This window comes from Lissotriton helveticus, chromosome 3_1 (genome assembly GCF_964261635.1).
Source record: "Lissotriton helveticus chromosome 3_1, aLisHel1.1, whole genome shotgun sequence".
Classification (NCBI taxonomy): Eukaryota; Metazoa; Chordata; class Amphibia; order Caudata; family Salamandridae; genus Lissotriton; species Lissotriton helveticus.
Genome location: NC_136061.1, coordinates 330,770,431 through 330,791,279, shown reverse-complemented (window position 1 = coordinate 330,791,279; position 20,849 = coordinate 330,770,431). Strand labels below are relative to the sequence as shown.

Sequence of the window (20,849 nt, the reverse complement as noted above, 5' to 3'; positions counted from 1 at the left end):
ACCAACCAGGTCAACAAACGGGACACGACTGAGCCCCCCCCAAAATGCAAAACGCCACAGACATTAGCAGGCCAGGGCCCCGCATTGCCTGTTCAAACCCACCCACTCCCCAACGAGGAAGCGTGTGACCCAAACCCCCTTCTGAGCAATGCGAGTCCTCTATCCGTGCCGCCAAAGCTGCCATCTCCCCGCACTCTCTAATCGCCATGCCCGACCCACACAGACCGCACCAATGCGCCCTATTCTGTCCGCCCGAGCGGCCGCAAGCACCGCATCCGACCCGGCACTGCCCTCGACCCCCCCCCCCCGGCTCAGTCGGATGAAAGGCCAAGAGTATGCAGACTGGACCTGCACCCTGCACAATTGTCGCCCCCACCATGTTGCACAACGACAGCACAACCACATCCAGCACTTCTACCCACAGGTGTAGCACCTTGTACAAAGAGTCAATCCCGCAATTCTAACAAAGGACTCCGTCCACGCTTTTTTGTGCACATTGTTGCCTCCCAAGGGTTCACTGATCACCTTCACACCACGTGCCCCCCCTGCACCCTGCAACAGGTTCGAACCCATTGCGGTGCACACTTTGTATTGCGGTGTCTGCACTCTCTCACCGGGTAACCCCGCCCTCTCTGCTGCTGCGGCCTTGGAGGCTCCCACGCCCGTTATTGTCTGCTGAACGCTACGCAGGGACGGGAGTCTCCTTAACGGTATTTGGCCTTGTTATGCCATCCTGCGCCACTTCTGGTGAATACCCACCCCCACACTCTTTACCATTTGCAGTGTCCCTGCCCCAGCCTTCTCCCCTCTGCCCGCATCCCATCCATCTACTTATTCGATGCAATTATTTCCTCAATCAAGACGACCCCCCCCCCTCCTTGGGCCCTTTTCCGAACTCCCAGCCCCAGCAAACCCCCGCCCGCCAGCTTCCCCACGCATCCGCCCACCCGTTCTGTCTTTTATCGTCTGCACTGCAACCCACCCAGAACACCCCTCCCACCCCACCTCACCTCCCACTCTGTAGCAGCAGCACCTCTCTTCTCCTGACACAATTCCCCGGCGCTGTGCTTGCTCTCCTGCCCCTGGCGCTGTGCTTGCTGTCCTGCCCCTGGCGCTATGCTTGCTCACCTGCCCCCAACGCTGTGCTTGCTCTCCTGCCCCCGGCGCTGTGTTTGCTCTCCTGCCCCTAGTGCTGTGCTTGCTCTCCTGCCCCCAGCACTGTGCTTGCTCTCCTGCTCCCGGCGCTGTGCTTGCTCTCCTGTCCCCTGTGCTGTGCTTGCTCTCCTGCCCCCGGCGCTGTGCTTGCTCTCCTGACCCCTTGCTGTAGCTCTGTGTGTGTGTGTGTGGCTCTGTGTGTGTGTGGCTCTGTGTGTGTGTGTGTGTGTGACTCTGTCTCTGTGTGTGTGTGGCTCTGTGTGTGTGTGTGTGGCTCTGTGTGTGTGTGTGGCTCTGCGTGTGGCTCTGTGTGTGGGTGGGTGCTATTGGCATTGTAAATGACAATGCCATTTATTTCTATGTTTTAAAAACTAAAATAATGTCATGAGCAATGCCAATAACTTTAATCAGGACGAGACCATTGCATTGTAAATGCTTGTTCTTATGCAGCCTTCCCCTGGTCTCCATATCGTAACAATTTTCTGTTCTAGCCTACAACGTGACGTGGATCACTCATTTCCTGAGCACAAGTATTAAGGAACCTGCCGGAGCCTGGACAATCTGGAAAGCTGTTTGCTAGCCTGGTAATATTAGAGGTGGTAGCGGACGTGGCAGGAAGTATTATTATTAAAATGGAAATAGTTTATTAATTAGGTGAGAGGCATAACGACAAACTGCACCTCGAACGAGGTGTACAATGTGCTAAATTAGCACAAGGCAGTCAGTGACATCTAGGCTGCAAAACATCAATAAAAATCGTCAATTTGTGTAAAAAGAATTTACTATGGGTATGTACCTTTATTTAAACAGAACAGCATAATCTCTTCAACTCAATGCTTTAAAACAGGCAACTAAAGTGAACTCATTTCGGAGGCAAAACCTTTCTCTTTTAATGTATGTAGTAAAGGCAATCTGGGTGTTGTATATTTGGTTTTGGTACATTTGGTTTTATAATGTGTGCAAGACCTTTTAAACGCTTGTATTTCCTTACATTTTGATTAAGAGAGAAACATGATTTTTCACAGGAGATGCGTGGTACCGCCACACCTTGTGGGCATTCCCCGAAATACATTTCACCTGCTAAAAGCAGGCAGAATTTGTTTGGGTAAAAGTGGCTTAATAGGAAAAGAAATCCTTGGAAAATGTTTCACTCATATCAGTAACTGCGTTATCTCCTATTCCATAGCCGCAAAAAACCACACCGAAATTCCTGTACACTTCAGTCTCATGGAATTTTGGCCGCAGTATTACATCAACAGTACTTCTTAGGAACTCATTATAATGGCCTTCACTTTTAAAAAAAGGCAGGGTCAGCAGTGGTCCAACTTTTAAAGCCAGCAGAACCAGAAAGGCAGCCAAACAAATACAGCCACTCTGTCAAAGGATGTTGATGACTACCTATCCTAATAATGCATCTTTCTTTCTGCACCTGCAGGATGAAATATAATTATTTTATTTCCTCAATGCATAAATAATGTTATCAAAAAGTTAAAACATTGATAGGTGTTAAAATTATTTCGAAGTTGTTCTGCAACTACCCATTGCCTTTGGTTCATGCTGTACAATACCTTAACTACAATAAATATTATCTTTTAATTTAGGATGCAGAAAGAGGTGTTTATTGACATGCACAATCACAACAGCCACTGTGTGACTTTTTCGCTTGGAAACTATTTGCATTGGCAAAGTCTTCAGAGCACTCATTTTAAATATTTGCATACTGATTTGATAAAGTCTCCCCTTAATAAAGACGGTGGTTTTAGGACTAAATGGACATTAAATGTTTATATTACAGATATCTCCACTTCTCAAAGTCAGCAACCACGAGGAACACACAACATGCAGATGTCAGATTGAATCCTACTCTCCTTTAGAGACATCATTCTCCTCTCAGTGATTCCAGAAAGTAATAAACATAAAGCAACCATGTTACATTTCAAAGACTTGTAATGTAAATAGCTACATCACCTTTTTCGACGCCAATTCTCAATCACTTGGGGATAGAAAGAGATTGACCATGCCAAGAAGTAAATCCAGCCGATTATCTGATCCGAAATCTGCAGTGGCCGACTGTGGATTGCTAAAAACCGGATCCTTGGCCTGGAAAAAAAGCAGAAGAATTAAAATAATTCCTGTGTAATTCTGCAAGAATCAACTCGAAAATAACAGAGGCACTCTTCCTGATTTGCTACAAATGGAAGGGGTCTCTATGCATAACCTATACCCTAAAGTGAAGCTCTTCATAAGAAGACTGGCTTTGGATGTCTTGTCCAGTAGCTACATAATATATCAAACAACCATGCTAGGACTAGTCAGTACATGTGGCAGTGTCATTATCTGTACGATCCTCCAGGAACCCCAAACCCATGCTCATTCATACTCTAGCAGCAGAGTGGTTTATATGGCTAGAGAAGATTCAGTATTATACATGCATTAAAAAAGTTCTGTAACAAACAAAACTAAGTGATGCATCATTGATTCTACCGCACAGAACGTTCCCTCTTTAAATTATTTATTGTTAAAATATGTGAGCACGTAACATTTTTTAAAAATACATAAATCAGGGCCCCAGTGAATGCGACTTATATCCTGGTTTGTGTAATTTTAGTCACATGATGCACCCAAGACCTAAATGCACCTGGCTCTATCTTGCAATTCTTCTTCAGTTCACAGAGGTTTTAAGTCTTATGAGAATCAGAATATCTAATTAATGAGATCGAAGCTGGGCAGGTGTTAAATAACCAGCAGGAGAAATACAGTACGCATCACAACCAAATGTACCATACACTGAATAATTTCTTCGAATTAATATTGTTCCCTCTGTAGATTCTTTACTGTTCGAAGATTCCTTGGAAATAATTAACACATTTGGATGAAGGCAGTCTGATATCGCGGAAAAAGAGAAGCTACTAAAAATAAGTTGTTCCTTTGGTCTGCCAAACAAATTCTGCCATGACACCTTGCTCCAGGCAATAGTGCTTTCTGTTGAATGCAGAGAAGACCACATGGCCACCTTACTAATCAACTGTAAAGGTACTCCTCCGAAGAAAGCAGAAATTGCGATATTGCCCATCGTGGAATGTACGATTATTCCCCGGAGAAAAGCCCAGATGGCTGTCTCCTTGCACAACCAAATGTATGGCATTATCCTTGTACTAACTGTTGGTTTTTCCTTACCTATACCTTTACAATCATCTGCGTATGCAACACAAAAGCTATCTGTCCATCAGAAAATGTCAGATCAGGATACAAATATGACAACTGAAAGTCGTCTTCGAACCCATGCTCCTACAGAAAGAACACAGGCAACTCAAGTGGTTGAAGTTAATTTAATTACCACATAAATAGGAAGATGGCTTCACCCTAAAATATACTTGCCCTTTGAGAAGACAGTGTGTAGCCAAACATCCATGATGGCTGCAACTCACTGGCTGATGTACTTCAACTCAGTATCACAGAGTACTCACAGGCTGATGATGTATTTGTCACTCGGGGGAAAAAATCATTACGTTAGAGTATGCAGCATTATTCCACTGCAAATGTACAAACAGTGGAGCCATCTAATGAGCCAAAAGAAAGCTGGGGTCCACTGAGCCATAATATAAAATAAAGGCTGTAGGTAAAATGTACGCCAACCCATCCAAAAACTGAGAATCCATCGGAATATCAAATAAATAAATCCTATCATGTTTTTACAAAACAAAATATATAATGTTGGGCCAGCAAATAATCTCTTATGCTGGAGGCATGCAGATCTACTTTTCCAAGATGCAAAGAAAACCTAGCCTTCTGTTTCACAATGGGCAGAACAAAACGTTTTTGACTGCAACACCCACAACTCACCCAACAGTCATCACTGACTGCTTTTTTCAATAGTAAAGCTGAAAACAGTAGCAGTCTCACTGATCTTCCCTTTCTGAAAAGAGGTGTACGAAATCCTCCTTCACCATCTTAGAGTCACTAGAATAACTGCAATATTAAAGTTTCCAAACCAGTTGAAGAGCATCTGTAAGAATGGAAAAGATAGGAAGGCATACGCCACGCTTATGTCCAGGAAAGGAGTTTCCCATCTCCTAGAGCACACATTCCCTGAAAACCCCAGACAGATAAACTATCAGCTGCAAAGTGATCCATATGTGGCTACTTCCACATGTAGAAAGGGATTCAAAGTCTTACATGAAGACTGCTGAAGTATGATGACAGTTTTTGCATGAATAATGATTTTCCCTGCCAAATGAACTACACGCTGCTTCCCCTTCCTCGGTCATATACTGAATGGCAGAGGTGATTTCTGTCAATAAAGGCACCTCCTTTTCTGCTCATGGGGACCAGACTGATGTCGTGTAGTGTTGTGTTTTCCGACCACGGCAATTGTCCTTCAGCTCACAAACTGTTAAACAATGGAGGAGGCTGTCGCTACCTGAAATTGACACAAAGGCTGTGGCCAAAATCCTGGTATCTTTTGAGGTTACAACACCAGATCGTGTTAAACATTCTGCCTCGCCTAATAGATAAACGCGTTTGCACACATAAATAACACTTGGGTAAGTGAAAGTATCTAAACACGCAAATTCAACTTAGTAAAATGCAAATGTTCACTCCCGAATGGATTTCTCACACACAAAATTAAGCCTGTATGGTATAATTTTGGCGCAATGTTATGCATCAGTAAATCTTCTCAAAGGGGCAAACTATGGGCTTACATGGTGTGAACACTCCTAACTCGTAATTGTTTTGGTATTCTCAAATCTTTTGTATAACAACTCCCATCCTGGTAATAGTCGTTGATTTACTCTTTTCAAGTGCAGGAGGAAATTTGTTTAGAGGGTCAAAAAGGAAAGGCAACAATCTCAGAATTGGTGGGGTTTTAGGGCCAGATGCATCAAAGGGTTTTCATTCTGTGTCTATGGCAAATGTGTTCATGCATATGGCCCATAGTGTTGTAGGTTATTGGCTTTCCAAGTGAAGAAAATAAAATCAAGTACATTTCTGGCTGTAGTAAATCTTATGCATGCAAGTACACACAGAAGGCTGCAACAGTCACAGTACCAAAGAGTTCTTTTGGAATTCCAGTGTAGATAGAAATTTGTCCAAACACAATTGTGATTATACAAAGCAAACTTTCATTCTCAAATTTATTTTTGGATTGGATGATAAGAGATGATCCGTATATCGCCATACACGTAGCAAACACAAATTCTCAAGGACTAATGTAGAACGTCCTCCTCAGCCTTTCCTGAAGTACCAGTAGAGAACAAGACGCCAGGCTGCCTATCAAACTCAGAAACTGAATTGTACAGTCTTGTACTGTTTGGTAACAATAAAGGAGCTCTCTGTTGGACTACATCCACTGAAGAAAAAACCTACCCCTAAGTCGAAAACGAAACAGTAGCAAAGTATCAAATATCGTCTTCACTTTAGTTTGTTCCCGGCCCTACAAGCTTTGCTTTACAAAAGGTTAACTCCTGTCAAATGTAGATCTGGAGTTCTGCAGCACTGATCCACGATGGCAGGTGAGTATGAGAAATATACATAGCTAAAAGTCCCCAATTCGTCTACACTCTTTACACTTCTCTGAAGTAATGTCATCCTTACCACCAAGTAAATTCTCCCTCTCCAGAACAATGTCACAGCTCCAGTACTGAACAGATTGGTAAAAACAGAGAATGTGAAAGAACAGAGCTGTTTTAGAGAAAAGGCGGTACCCACCACCTGACAATACAGTGAACCAAGACAGAGCAGACTGTATTAATTTCTAGTTTAGACGTGCTAGACAAAATTCAGGACACAGGCTGGGACCAGTAAGAACTGTACATCACGAGTTTTGGGGTGGGCAAGAGACAAAACAATGATATTTTGATTGAATATACAACAAATGTGTTTTAAAATGAAACCAGGTAAAAAGTGGATATTAGTAAATGTTTTTATATATATTGGCAGGTACAGCAAGAAGTGTATTTTAAATTTCATGCAGGTGTCCTTGGAGAGCAATTGTATTAAATAGGTGGGGGTATATGGTCCTCTGTCAGGTGTGAAACCCCCATCAAAGAAGTGGTCCTTGTAGTAAATTAACAGCGATTAGATTAAGCATTAGCAGAAGACATTCGGTATTTCGAGACTATCTTGCCTGTTTTACGGAATCCATTTTGTATTTCTATCGGCCATTTTGTATGCCATGTGCTCTGTAGTACCTTCCTGTCAACTGCTCTTGAAATCTGCCTAGAGACAAGATATGTTTAGTCTCCTTTGCTTTGCACATGCCCAGTAAAGCTTACAGCTGTCCCTAACTTGTAACTGTCAAGAGATATCTACTGGAATTAGGTTACTGTCAGCCCTTCCCACTTGTTGCTAGCACACTCTCTGTATTACCTTATATGTATTTGAAACCAATACTCTGTGCCTTTCAGTCTCTGTGTGGGTATAAAAGGACCAAGCTCCTTCCAGTCAGTGTGCTACCTCATACTATACCGAAGGGTGTTGTGTGTTTGTAGTTCCACCTCAAGAGGTTTAATAAATTCTGTCTTTTCTATTCCAGTTTCTGTGCCAACTTCTTACCATTGGTCTAAGGACTCTAAGCAGAGAAGGGCGAATCCCTTGTACTAGTAGGTCTGGCTGGGGCTTACTACTACAAATTGGCGCGTCCAACGTGGGGCTCATCGGCGACTCAGATGCCCAAAGGACTGGTCGAGACGAAGGATTGGAATCTCGCTTTGGACGTGATCACTGCCAGAGGAGACCAGAGTCTTGGCATCCACAGCGTTTACCCTTTCTTTCTGATCTGACCATCCAGGTGGTGCCGGTCCTCGACTGAGATCTCTTCTGTTGATCCGCTGTGTAGTGACCGTTTGGTTGATTTGAGAACTTGGCAGGAGGAACCTGGACACTATTTCACTGGTAAGAGCCGTTTTACGGCACTTGCTGTAAGTATGACGCCTTGTAATTAGTAAGGTAGTTTAGATACGCTTACTAGGGCATTTTTCTATGTATTGGCCAAAAGTTTGAAATGATTCTATGTAAAGTTGATATATGTCTTGCAACACATATAGGCAGGTAATGAGGAGATTTTTCTCTAATTCTGTGAAATTCGAACGGCGCAACGTACAAAGAGTACTTTAAGCGCTACTTTGTTTTATAATACTGCATATTTTGCACTATTTTCAGCATGCCTGTTTTTAGCACACTTCGTAAGTTGTGTTGCTTTTGTAGTGGTACTGATTTGAAACTTGATAAAGCATAACCGGCGCCCCCGGAGGGGACGCCTAATAGGGATATGTATATTAAATATGGTATTTTGTCCATAATGTACAGCAAATTGTGGAATAAATACACTCGCAAGGATCCTGAGTTGCGTTGGCCTATGCATGGGTCATTTGATTTCCCAAAGATTCAGTATGTGGAGCAACGAATGTTTAAGCGAAAGGCTAGGCAAGATATGTTTGACTGTGTGCGAAAGTGGGAGAAAGAAGTGCGTGAGCGAATGAAGCGTGAACAGGCCTTGATTGAAAAAGAACAGCGTAAAAGTGTGCATGCGAAAGCCTTAGATATGAAAAATAAAGATATGAGAGAAACTAAAGAAAGGGAAGATAGGGAGCGTCAGTTACAGGTAAATGGCCAATATGCTATTCGTAGGCCTCTCTATCCTATTCTTAATAAACCCTAAGATGATTCTCTCTTATTAGATCGTTCTCCACCTCTTTATATTTTCCCTTCTGCTCATAATGAGTCAGATGAGGACTCTCCTACAGATCAGGATAAAGCCTGAGACACTCGCTCAATGTTAACTACCGAACGTTCCTCTGAGATTAGATCTGCGGCGCGAAAAGCGGATCGTGGTACTCTCACTGCTTCTGAACTTCTAGATACTATTAAGAATTGGTCAGAAAAGGAACAGAAATATTTTACTGAGATATTGGCTACAGAGGTTGTTGAGCGATTTAGGAAACATTCGGTGGAAGTAGAGCCAGATGATATAGCAGCTGATTGTAAGCAATTACGTGAAGGTTCTTTTGTCTTTTCCCAGGTGGCTGACACGATCAGACGCTTGGTTAAACTACGTGATGAAGCAGTCCGTTTACGGGAGGAGAAAAAGGCCGCAGATGCAGCTGCACAAATATCTCGAATTAATATGGCACGAGCACCGACGCCCGAAACAGATAAGAATGTTGTAAATGTGAAACCCATGCGGGAAGCCGTGCCTTTATATGTTCCTCCTAAAGGAACAGGCACAAGTGATGATAAGACTTCTATTGATGCGAAAGGGTATTATATTTATAATTGGGTTTACACTCCTTGGAATAGAGCAGATGTCATGGCTCTTAAAAATGCATTGCCTGATCCGCGAAAGAATCCGACAGCTTTTTATGAAGAAATTGAGTGTGCCATTAGCTCTTGTATTATGACTTTGTCTGACATTATTTTTGTTTTTTGGATTAATATTACCGCCTGATATGTGGAGAACTGTGCGTAAAATTGACGATCGTGCGGTATTTGGAGCATTGTGGTCAGATATACAACAATCAGATAAAGATAGAAAACCTGCACAAAAACCGTGTCAGCAAATTTTAGATCTTCCAGCAGCTATCTTGGTTAAATTAAAGACAATTTTTCCCCCTAAAAAGATAGATTGGACTATGTTAGCATCCTGTAAGTAAAAGACGGATGAATCGGTTTCAGACTTCTTCACACGCTTTGAAGAAGCATTCCACGATTTTAGTGGTCAGACATTGACAGATGACACGGGCAGGCATCTGTGCGTCGATAAATATGTCACAAACCTTTTGCCAGAAATAGCTAGTCGCCTAAAAGCCAGCGAAAGTTCATGGACTACCTCCTCTCCGGCTTCTCTCCTAACTATGGCTCAGTATTATGAACGACAGGAATTAGAAGCAAAAAGTAAGGAGGATAAAAAAATCTAAAGAGTTAAAAACAAAGGTTATGATGGCTCAAGCTTATGGCCCACCTTTTAGAGGTGATAATAGAGGAGGACGTGGATCTTATGGTTTGTCTTCCCTCCCTCTCCTCGTGTAGATTTGTCTACTAATCAGTGTGCGTATTGCAGACAATTTGGCCATTGGATTTCTAATTGTCCGGTGCTACGTGCCCAGCAGGGTTCACGTGGTCGGGGACAAATGAGAAATCGCTCAGGATATTCAGGGCCTAGAGGAAATACAAATGATCGTGCTAGGTTTGACGTTAATACACGTGGACAAGAGGGGGATAATACTTTTGACAGACGGAATCAATATCAAATGTCCGATTATGAGCCGTCTGATTTGCAAGATTCTGCTTATGCATAGGATTGCCTAGGATGGGGTAAGGAATCAGTTGAAGTTCCAGTAGATCAGAAGGGTCGCTATGTTACAGCACACGTTTTGGTTCTACTGATCAGTTTCTGGTTGATACAGGAGCTACTCGTAGCGCCTTGTCCAAACACTTGATTCGAAGGGCCCCCCTGTCTGGCTTAACTATTACATCGATAGGTTTCAATGGAACACCTTCCCTTAGCCCATTGTCACAACCACTTGCACTCCATGTTGATAAGTTTATTGCTCCATGTCCTTTTTTGCTTTCTCCAAATACACGAGACAACATTGTGGGTCTTGACATGCTCAAATGTTTCAGGGCCACGATACAATGTTCTCCGGAAGGAGTAAGGGTTATTTTAAATGACAACCACCCCATGATTGAGAGATCCTGTATTATTAAAGAGTACATTGCCCTAGCTTCACTCCCTAGTACTTTGTGGGCTACTTCAGATACAGATGTAGGACAAATGGTTATTCCACCAGTACATATTAGCGTCAAGGAGGGTGCTATATTGCCCAGACTGCCTCATATAAAATTTCTGGAGAAGGAGAAGAAGCACTTACACGTATTGTACAAGACCTGATTGAAGTGGGGGTGGTGGAAGAAGTTCCTTATAATATCTGCAATAGTCCGATTCTCCCCATTTTGAAAAAATATACTGACACTAAGATTTATAGATTTATCATAGATTTGAAAGAAGTCAACAAGATTGTAGTACCACAGTACCCTGGAGTATCTGACATAACAATGCTTACCCTGGTCCCTCCAACAGCAACTACATTTTCAGTAGTGGATTTAAAGAACGCTTTCTTCTCGATTCCTATTCATCCTGATAGCAGATATTTGTTCGGTTTCATCTTAAATACAGATCATACAGATTTTGCAGAGTTCCTCAAGGGTACACTGAGAGTCCGAGTACCTATAGCCAAGCCTTAAAAAGACAACTCGATTCTTTTACTTTGTCTGAAGGAGTGGTTCTCATACAATATGTCGATGACATCTTGTTGGCAGCCGATACGCCTGAGCAGTGTGAAAAGTGTACTTTGCCTTTATTTTATTTCCTTGCTACACACAATCATAAAGTATCACGGAAGAAATTGCAATATTGTAGACCAAAGGTGACCTACTTAGGTCATCTTCTGTCTAACGAGGGACTTGCATTGACACCAGATCGCATTCAAGCAATTTTAGACACTCCAGTACCTTCCACACAGAAAGATGTCCGTGCATTTATTGGTTTGACTTCGTTTTGTATGCAATGGATATTAGGGTTTTCACACATTGTTAAACCTTTGCTAGAGCTTTTGACTAAGAACATTCCGATCCCCCTTCCATGGAAAGAAGAATGCCAAAATGCTTTTTGTCAGTTAAGACTAGCTCTTTGCTCTGCACCAGTGTTAGGCACACCAGACTACACGAAAGCTTTTACACTCTATGTACATGAGAAAGATGGATGTGCTTTGTCAGTTTTAGTACAGACACACGGTGACAAGCAGCGTCCCTGTGCATATTTTTCTGCAGTTCTTGATTCTGTTGCCTGTGCGTTGCCTGGACGTTTCCGTTCAGTTGCAACGACAGCTGTGTCTACACGTCAGAGTGAAGGGATAGTTTTGTCACACAAACTGTTGGTGCTAGTAACCCATGCAGTAGATGCCCTTTTGAATCAGACCAAGACTCAACACTTAACTAGTGCTTGCTTGACAGGATACGAATTGACATTGTTAGCACCTCATATTACACTGAAGAGATGTGCTACACTAAACCCAGCCACTTTGTTGCCATATTCTGTGACTCAGTCCCAGTCAAAGGATCCTCATGATTGGATATTCCTTACTGAGGAACATACAAAGGGTCGCATCGACTTGCAAGATACGCCCCTTTTAGATGTAGATGGGGAACTGTGGGTTGATGGGTCTTGTTTGAAGTTACCAGATGGAACGACCTCAGCCGCATATGCAATAACCACGCTTGAAACAGTAGTGGAAACAGCTTGCATACCTCAGAAGTCGGCTCAAGCAGCTGAACTAATAGCTTTGACACGAGCGTGTGAACTTAGCACTGACTTATGTGTGAACATTTACACGGACAGCCGCTATGCTTTTGGAGTGGCCCATGATGTTGGCCTACTTTGGAAGGAAAGAAGCTTTCTTACATCCCACGGAATGCAGATAATGTATGGAGAACTGGTACATAACCTTTTGACTGCACTGACATATCCAAAAAAGATAGCGATTGTGAAGTGTAGTGCACACAAGAAGATCACTGACAAAATAGGACAAGGAAATGCTTTTGCAGATTGTGTAGCTCGTGAAACTGTGACGCAACGAAGCACTACTTCCATGTATGTAGTGAAATCTCAAGCTGAACGATGGTATGATGTTAGAGAAGAGGTATTAGATGTACAGAGATCTGCCTCTGTAGCAGAACTTGAGCAATGGTCCAAAGAAGGAATATTGGACGATGAGGATTGTTGGCGCAACAAAGATATGGATAAGTGGAAGTTACCTGCAGCCTATTTACAACCTTTGGTTCAAATGGCACATGTTGGAGCTCTAGCGATAACGAAACTACTTACACGAGTTTGGGAGCATCCTGAGATTGCCAGAACAGCTAAGAGAGTAGTACAGTCCTGTTTGATCTGTTGACAGTACAATCCTGGAAAAGGGACACGAACCCCTACAGGAGGGTTTGCTACACCAACCGCACCTTTTGAAGTTTTGCAGATGGATTACATCCAGCTTGAACGCTGTAATACTTTAAAATATGTCCTAGTGGTGGTATGGGCCTTCAGTAAATGGATAGAAGCATACCCTACGAAGGATAATACAGCGCTCACTACAGCCAAGGTGCTTTTAAAGGAGTTTTTCCCACGGTATGGTGTTTGTAAAATTTTGTGGAGTGACAACGGACCTCATTTTATTGGGCAAGCTGTTGCGTATGCCATGAAAGGATTAGGAATCAAACAGAAATTCCATGCAGTCTTCCACCCACAATCAGCAGGGTTGGTGGAAAGGTATAATGCTACCTTGAAATTGAAGCTGGCGAAAATAGTGGCTTCCACGTCCCTAAAGTGGCCGGATGCATTGCCTTTGGCACTGCTGTCCATAAGATCAGTACCACACTCACGATCAGGTCTCACACCGTATGAGGTGGTATTTGGAAGACCAATGAACATTTGGGGAGTTCCTAAGCCACGCCCTTACATGATGTACCTTGTGTTCTGCTCAATGATTATTTGGCACAGTTAACTGACAGTTTGACTTCTATTCATCAACAGGTTCGAGAAGCCCTTCCTGATAGATCTACTGGTGAGGCCCATGATCTCAGTCCCGGTGACCAGGTGATGGTCAAGGTCTTTGACAGATCAAACAGCTTGGAGCCGAAGTGGCGAGGTCCGGAGCAGGTGCTGTTGGCCACAAGGACAGCGGTTCGAGTGACGAACAAAAAGAACTGGCTCCATACCACGCACTGCAAGCGTGTATCGCCCGCCTTAGTGGAACCTGCTGTGCTGACCGACCATCGGGAGATTCTGGAAACGGAGAAGGGTCAAGCTATCTCATCTGACGAGTCTATGGAAGTCTTCCCGGACCACACGATTCCTGGAACAGAGTGATATAATTTGAGACCGAGGAAAGAATCTGCAGTTTTGAACGAGACTAGTTGAGCTACCGCCCTGGGTTTGTGAAACGGAGAGACAATGAGGCAAGGGTGGGGGGGATCAGCCCTGCATTAGTGTAGTGACACCCGTCTCGGACAGTGGTGAAGAAATCAGCGACTACCCGAGGGATAAGAGCTCCAACGATTGTTTTTCAGTAGGTTCTTAGGAAGATTGAGTATTACTGTCATCAAAATGAATAGGAAATTGATTTGTGCTGTAGGGTTTATTGTTACCCTGGTGGTTTTGGCAATAACCACTTGGTTCATTGAGAAAGCAGTTCCTGCTCGACAGCTTTTTGTTGCAACCACTCCAGCTCCACTGGAGCATCATTACTACACTCTTCCTTATCATGAGCAGAAACATCGACAGTCCTATCTGAATAACACATTCATTCAGATGTTACATCATACCCATAATGATACAAATACTACCAATTGTTGGGTGTGTGGGATGATATCTGTGCACCAGAAGAAAGGAGGAACGCCTTTTATTCCTCTACCGTTTTCATAATGGTTCATGTCAAGCTTGGCATGCCCTTTTGTTTGCTTATGGAAAGCCTTCAGTAGGTGGAATCATTTTTCAGTTGAATAAAGAATGTTACCAAGATGAAAACGGTCATCCTCAAGCCAAAGGGACTAAATGGGAATGGGATGAATACCAACGGACAATATTTCAACACCATATGTCTTCACAAATGTGAGTAATATGAAGAACATTGGACCCTCTGTGATTTCTGTAACCAGAGCAAAAGCAGATTTATGTATTGGCAGTATTGGGAGAATTCCTGTAGGACGAAGCGAATGTACTACTGTATTAAACATTGAGGGTGTTAACAACAGTAGCTTTGAAGCATCTCACAATACCTACTTCGTGTGTGGTAATAAAGGATATTACCAATTACCTATTGGATGGTCAGGAATATGCTACATATCATTTTTGTTACCCCTGTGTTTTTAGCACCTGCATCATATCATCTTAACTTGAAACTGTATAATGATATTTCCAAAAATAGATATAAACGGACAACAGGTACTGATGAGATTGATCAGACAGACACCACTCTGCAACAATATGTTGATTTCAATTTTGGTTTGTTTTTGTTCATGGGTGCTGCATTAAATAGTAGAAAGATCAGACGATTAACTCGTGTAGTGGAAGCTGTCAACAATCTGACAGCTATGGCACTTGGGAATATTAGAGAAGAACTGCAAATTGCAAGAATTGCAGCACTCCAAAATTGGATGGTGCTCGATGTGATCTTGGCTGATCGTGGTGGTGCATGCCGCATTATCGGTAGCAGCTGCTGTGTCTTCATCCCAGACCATTCGCCTTCAGTTTATGACGCAATCTCTAAACTGCATAAGATTGCTGCAGATATTCACCCAGAGACTGGTACATGGACATTTTCAAACTGGATATGGACACTTTTTGCTACTTGGGGCTGGAAGCTACTGACTATTCTATGTATACTACTGGTGATACTGTTTACATGCTGTACTTGTATACAATGTGGTCCCATGATTTGCTCTATGTGCATTACTGCTTGTACACATGCCAAGAGAAGTGTTACAAAAGAACAGCAAATACTAAGTAAAGAGATTTCTGATATGATGAATATCAATGTACAGGATGCAGATCCAGATTACCTCAGACAGACGAATGTCTTCAGCAAATGCTGAAAGGGTCGTCTGTAGTAAATTAACAGCGATTAGATTAAGCATTAGCAGAAGACATTTGGTATTTCGAGACTATCTTGCCTGTTTTACGGAATCCATTTTGTATTTCTATTGGCCATTTTGTTTGCCATGTGCTCAGTCCTACCTTCCTGTCAACTGCTCTTGAAATCTGTCTAGAGACAAGATATGTTTAGTCTCCTTTGCTTTGCACATGCCCAGTAAAGCTTACAGCTGTCCCTAACTTGTAACTGTCAAGAGAAGTCTACCGGAATTAGGTTACTGTCAGCCCTTCTCACTTGTTGCTAACACACTCTCAGTATGACCTTATATGTATTTGAAACCAATACTCTGTGCCTTGTGCCGCCTCCATTTCAGCCCCTGTGTGGGTATAAAAGGACCAAGCTCCTTCCAGTCAGTGTGCTACCTCATACTATACGGAAGGGTGTTGTATGATTGTAGTTCCACCTCAAGAGGTTTAATAAATTCTGTCTTTTCTATTCCAGTTTCTGTGCCAACTTCTTACCATTGGTCTAAGGACTCTAAGCAGAGAAGGGCGAATCCCTTGCACTAGTAGGCTTGGCTGGGGCTTACTACTACAGTCCTAACATGTCGAAAGTGCTGAAACTTCAGGACGCACTCAGAGGAAGCAGAGGTTATCTGACTATAGGGCACAAAGTGGTGTGCAATGTTTGATCAACTGTAATATTTTGAAGATCGGTGTGAGAAGTATACACTGGACTCTATGTTTGCCTGAAAGCAACACTCATTCCTATGACATCTGCTTTGGAGATCCAACGACTCAGACACTGCCTGCATACCATCCAGACCTGGAAAAACAGTGCCTACTTACAGCTCAACCCAACAAAGACATGATTCCTGTTATTTGCTGAGAACGACAAACAAGAAACAGTACAAACCAGGGTCAATGACAATACCTTGATGGTTTTGAAACCTAACTTTCAATGAAAACCAAGTCACTTGGATTCACGCTAGACACTAGACACTAACTTCACTCTCATGAAACACAATGTCAAGAAACAAAGAGGGTCTGATATTAGCTCGCTATTCTAAATCAAAGTGAAATCCTTTGTTCCGGAAAGTTGCTGTTCAAGCCCTCTTACTGACACATCTGGATGATACTAACACCCTGCTCCATGGCTTTCAAGCCATCACAACGGCACTCCAAAAAGACATCCTACAGGGATGTTGAATTCCTATAGCCCAACACCCAGGAAGGAATATGCTACTTACCAGCATGCATCTGTTCTTGGCATGTAGGGCTGCTGACATTCATATCTGTGCATAGATCGCCGCCGAGTGCTGGGTCCGGATGATTATACTTTGTTGTCTTGGAAGAGTCTTCGAAGTATCACGAGATAGGTGACTCCTCCCTTGGACTACAGTGCGCATGGGCATCTATGTTTCGCGTTAAAACTGATGCCATTTGTTATCTGGAGGTGCATGTTGCAGCATCTCTATGTGATTGTCACCATATTTGTGCCTGTGATCTGTGGACTACAGTGCGCATGGGCATCTTCTCCATCCTCAGATTGTTTTTTGCCATTGTGGCAGAGATGGAGATAGTAAAGTAAGAGATGGACATGCCAAAGATAATTCTGCAGCTGCGACAGGCACCGGGGAAGAGGGCGGGCGATATGAATGCCAGCAGCCCTACATGCCAAGAACAGATGCATACTGGTAAGTAGCATATTCCGTTCGAGGCATGTGGGCTGCTAAATTCATATCTGTGCCTAGACTGTATAGCAGTACCTCCTTTAGCATGGTTACCTGTGCCAGCTGCAGCAGTTTGAAAAAGAGTTTTGAGGACAGCCTGGCCTACAGCAGCTTGCTGTTTTGCTTGCACGTCTACACAGTAGTGTTTTGTGAAAGTGTGTAAGGTGGTCCATGTGGCTGCCTTACATATGTCTTCAAGAGGAATATTTCCCAGGAAAGCCATGGATGCCCACATTTTTCTTGTAGAATATGCTCTTGGGGGGACGGTTAAAGTGCGTTTTGCCTTTTGATAACATATTTGAATGCATTTAACTATCCCTCTGGCTATTCCGGACTTTGAAATAGGATTTCCTTTGTGTTATGGTGCAAAAGCAACAAATAGTTGTTTTGTCTTTCTAAATGATTTAGTCATGTCCACATAATAAAGTAGAGCTCTTTTTCAATCTAGTGTGTGTAAGGCTCTCTCAGCTACTGACTGTGGGTTTTGAAAGAATACTGGCAGTTCAATTTCTTGATTGATATGGAAATTGGATACAACTTTAGGCATGAATTTAGGGTTGGTTCTAAGAACCACCCTGTTGGCATCTACCTGCATGAAAGGTTCTTGAATTGTTAGTGCTTGTAATTCGCTCACTCTTCTGAGTGAGGTAATGGCAACTAAGAATGCAACCTTTCACGTTAAGAATTGTAGTTCGCATGAGTGTGGAGGTTCGAAAGGAGGTCCCATGAGTCTGGTAAGCACTATATTTAGATTCCAGACTGGGGAAGGGGGGTGTCTTGGAGGAATCACCCTTTTTAAACCCTCCATGAATGCTTTGATTGCTGGTACTCTAAACAGCGAAAGGTGTCGCCTGTTTTAAGGGTATGCTATAGCAGCAAGGTGTAGTCGTATGGAAGAGTATGCTAAGTTACATCTTTGTAAATGCAGCAGGTAACATATAATATTTTGTATGGAAGCGTCTAATGGGTTGATTTGGTTATTGTTGCAGTAAATAACAACAATAACCAAATCAACAAATCTTTTCCATTTAGCTGCATAGCATGCTCGTGTGGTTGGTCGTCTTGCTTCCCTAATGATGTTCATGCAGTCTGGGGGCAAGTTAAGGTATCCGAACTCTAAGACCTCAGGAGCCAGATTGCTAGGTTCATCTGATTGGGATCTGGGTGTCTTATTTCTCCATGGTTCGGAGTTAGAAGCTGGGGAGCAAGGCACATTCTTTGATGAGGAACTACTGAAAGTTCCAGGAACGTTGTGTACCATGCTTGTCTCCCCCATGTGGGAGCAACTAGGATTAGTGTGAGTGAGTGTTGCCGCAGTTTGTGTGCTACCAGCGGTGCTGGGGGAAAAGCGTACGCAAATCTGCCTGACCAGTTCATCCATATCGCATTGCCCTGTGCCAATGGATGTGGGAACCTGGCGGCAAAACACTGGCATTTGGAGTTTTCTTTTGTGGCAAACAGGTCTACCTCTGGGTGACCCCACTCTTCGAAGAATGGCTGGAGAACTTGGGGGTGAATCTCCCATTCGTGTGTTTGTTGGCTGTGCCTGTTGAGCAGGTCGGCAATCTGATTGTCCTTCCCTGGAAGGTGTTCTGCGAGGAAAAAGATGTTTTTGGAATCGCCCACTTCCATATGCTTTGTGCCAGATGGGACAGCTGTGGAGAGTGCGTTCCTCCCTGTTTCTGGATATAGTACATTGCGGTCATGTTGTCCATCCGGATCAACACCGTCTTGCTGTACAAGTATTTCTGAAATGCTTTCAGAGCTAGGAATATCGCTAGCAACTCTAGTTGGTTGATATGCAGCTTTTTCTGTTTGTTTGTCCAGAGCCATTGTACTGTGTATTGAAGGAGATGGGCTCCCCAGCCTGTCGGTGATGCGTCCGCTGTTAGTATTAGTTGTGGAACCGGCTCTTGGAACAGTCGCCCCTTGGAAAGGTTTTGTCGGTTCCACCACTGCAGAGAGTAGTGAGCGCGACTGTCTACCAACACTAGGTCTTTTAGTTGCCCACGAGCCTAGTTCCATTGCCGTGCTAGGCATTCTTGTAATGGGCGCATTTGGAGTCTGGCATGGGGGACAATGAATATGCAGGAGGCCATCATGCCTATGAGCTGCATGAAGACTTGAGCTGGCAGAGAGTGTTGTGGCAGGAATTTGCGAATGAGTATCTGCATGCTGGCTATCCTTGCTGAGTTTGGATATGCCTTTGCCACTGAGGTATTTATAGTGGCTCCCAGGTATTGCTGTGTGTGGGATGGTTGCAGATGCGATTTTGGGTAGTTGATTGAGAACCCTAGGTCGTGTAGCAACTGAAGCGTTTGGGACGTGTGTTTTGCACATTGTTGGTACGATTTTGCTTGTATTAGCCAATCGTCCAGATATGGGTACACATGGACGTGTTGTCTTCTGAGATGTGCAGCAACTGTCGCTAAGCATTTTGTAAACACTCTTGGAGCCATGGTAACCCCGAAGGGCAAAACCTTGAATTGGTAGTGTTGACCTTCTATTATGAATGTGAGATATTTTCTGTGGGCTGGATGGATAGGTATATGAAAGTACGCATTTTTGAGGTCTAATGTTGCTGGGAAATCTCCTTGTTGTAGCAACGGGAGCACTTGCTGTAGTGTGACCATATGGAAGTGCTCCGATAGAATATATTGATTTAGGGGTCTGAGGTCCAATATTGGTCTGAGGGAACCGTCCTTCTTGGGAATAAGGAAGTATAGGGAGTATACTCCTGTCCCTTGCTGGTGGAAAGGGACTGGCTCTATGGCCCCCTTTTCCAGCATGCATTTCACCTCTTTTGGAGCAGGGTGATGTGTTCCGTGGACATAGGACGATGTCTGAGGGGTATGTTTGGTGGTGTAGAAGTCAGTTCTAGGCAATAACCAAACTGGATAATTTCTCTCACCCACCTGTACGTGATAATTGCGTGCTAGACAGGTAGGAACTGTTGGAGTCTGCCTCTGACCGGTGTTAGGTGGTCTGGAGGTAGCGTGATGAAGTCACTGTTTTGTGGCAGTGGAGGCTCTGGTGTTATTGCCTCCACGTCCTCTTCCCTTATTATTGTTGCCCCTATAGCCTCCTCTGTTTGTGTTCTTGTTGAAGGAACCCTGTGTGTTACTTTTGTATGAGGCAGATGTCTGCGAGGTATTTCCTCGTGTAGTTGCTCTGTATGAGGAGCATCGAAAGGAGACTCTGTGTTGCTGAAATTGCAATGCCCCCATTGATTTTGCGGTTTCTGTGTCTTTTTTCATTTTATCCAAAATGGTGTTGACAGCAGGCCCAAATAGAAAGTCCTGATTGACTGGTTGGTTAAG

General features: G+C 43.5%; 1 protein-coding gene across 3 annotated transcripts in view; it reads right to left on the bottom strand.

Annotated features, from left to right (window-relative positions):
- The window catches only part of CTNS (cystinosin, lysosomal cystine transporter), a 385,893-nt gene that overhangs the window by 165,544 nt on the left and 199,500 nt on the right, over nt 1-20,849 (bottom strand). For all 3 annotated transcript variants that reach the window (XM_078679945.1, XM_078679944.1, XM_078679943.1), the window contains one exon: nt 3,124-3,255. In XM_078679945.1, the coding sequence (XP_078536071.1) occupies nt 3,124-3,255 (132 nt within the window). The remainder of the gene's footprint in view (nt 1-3,123; nt 3,256-20,849) is intronic.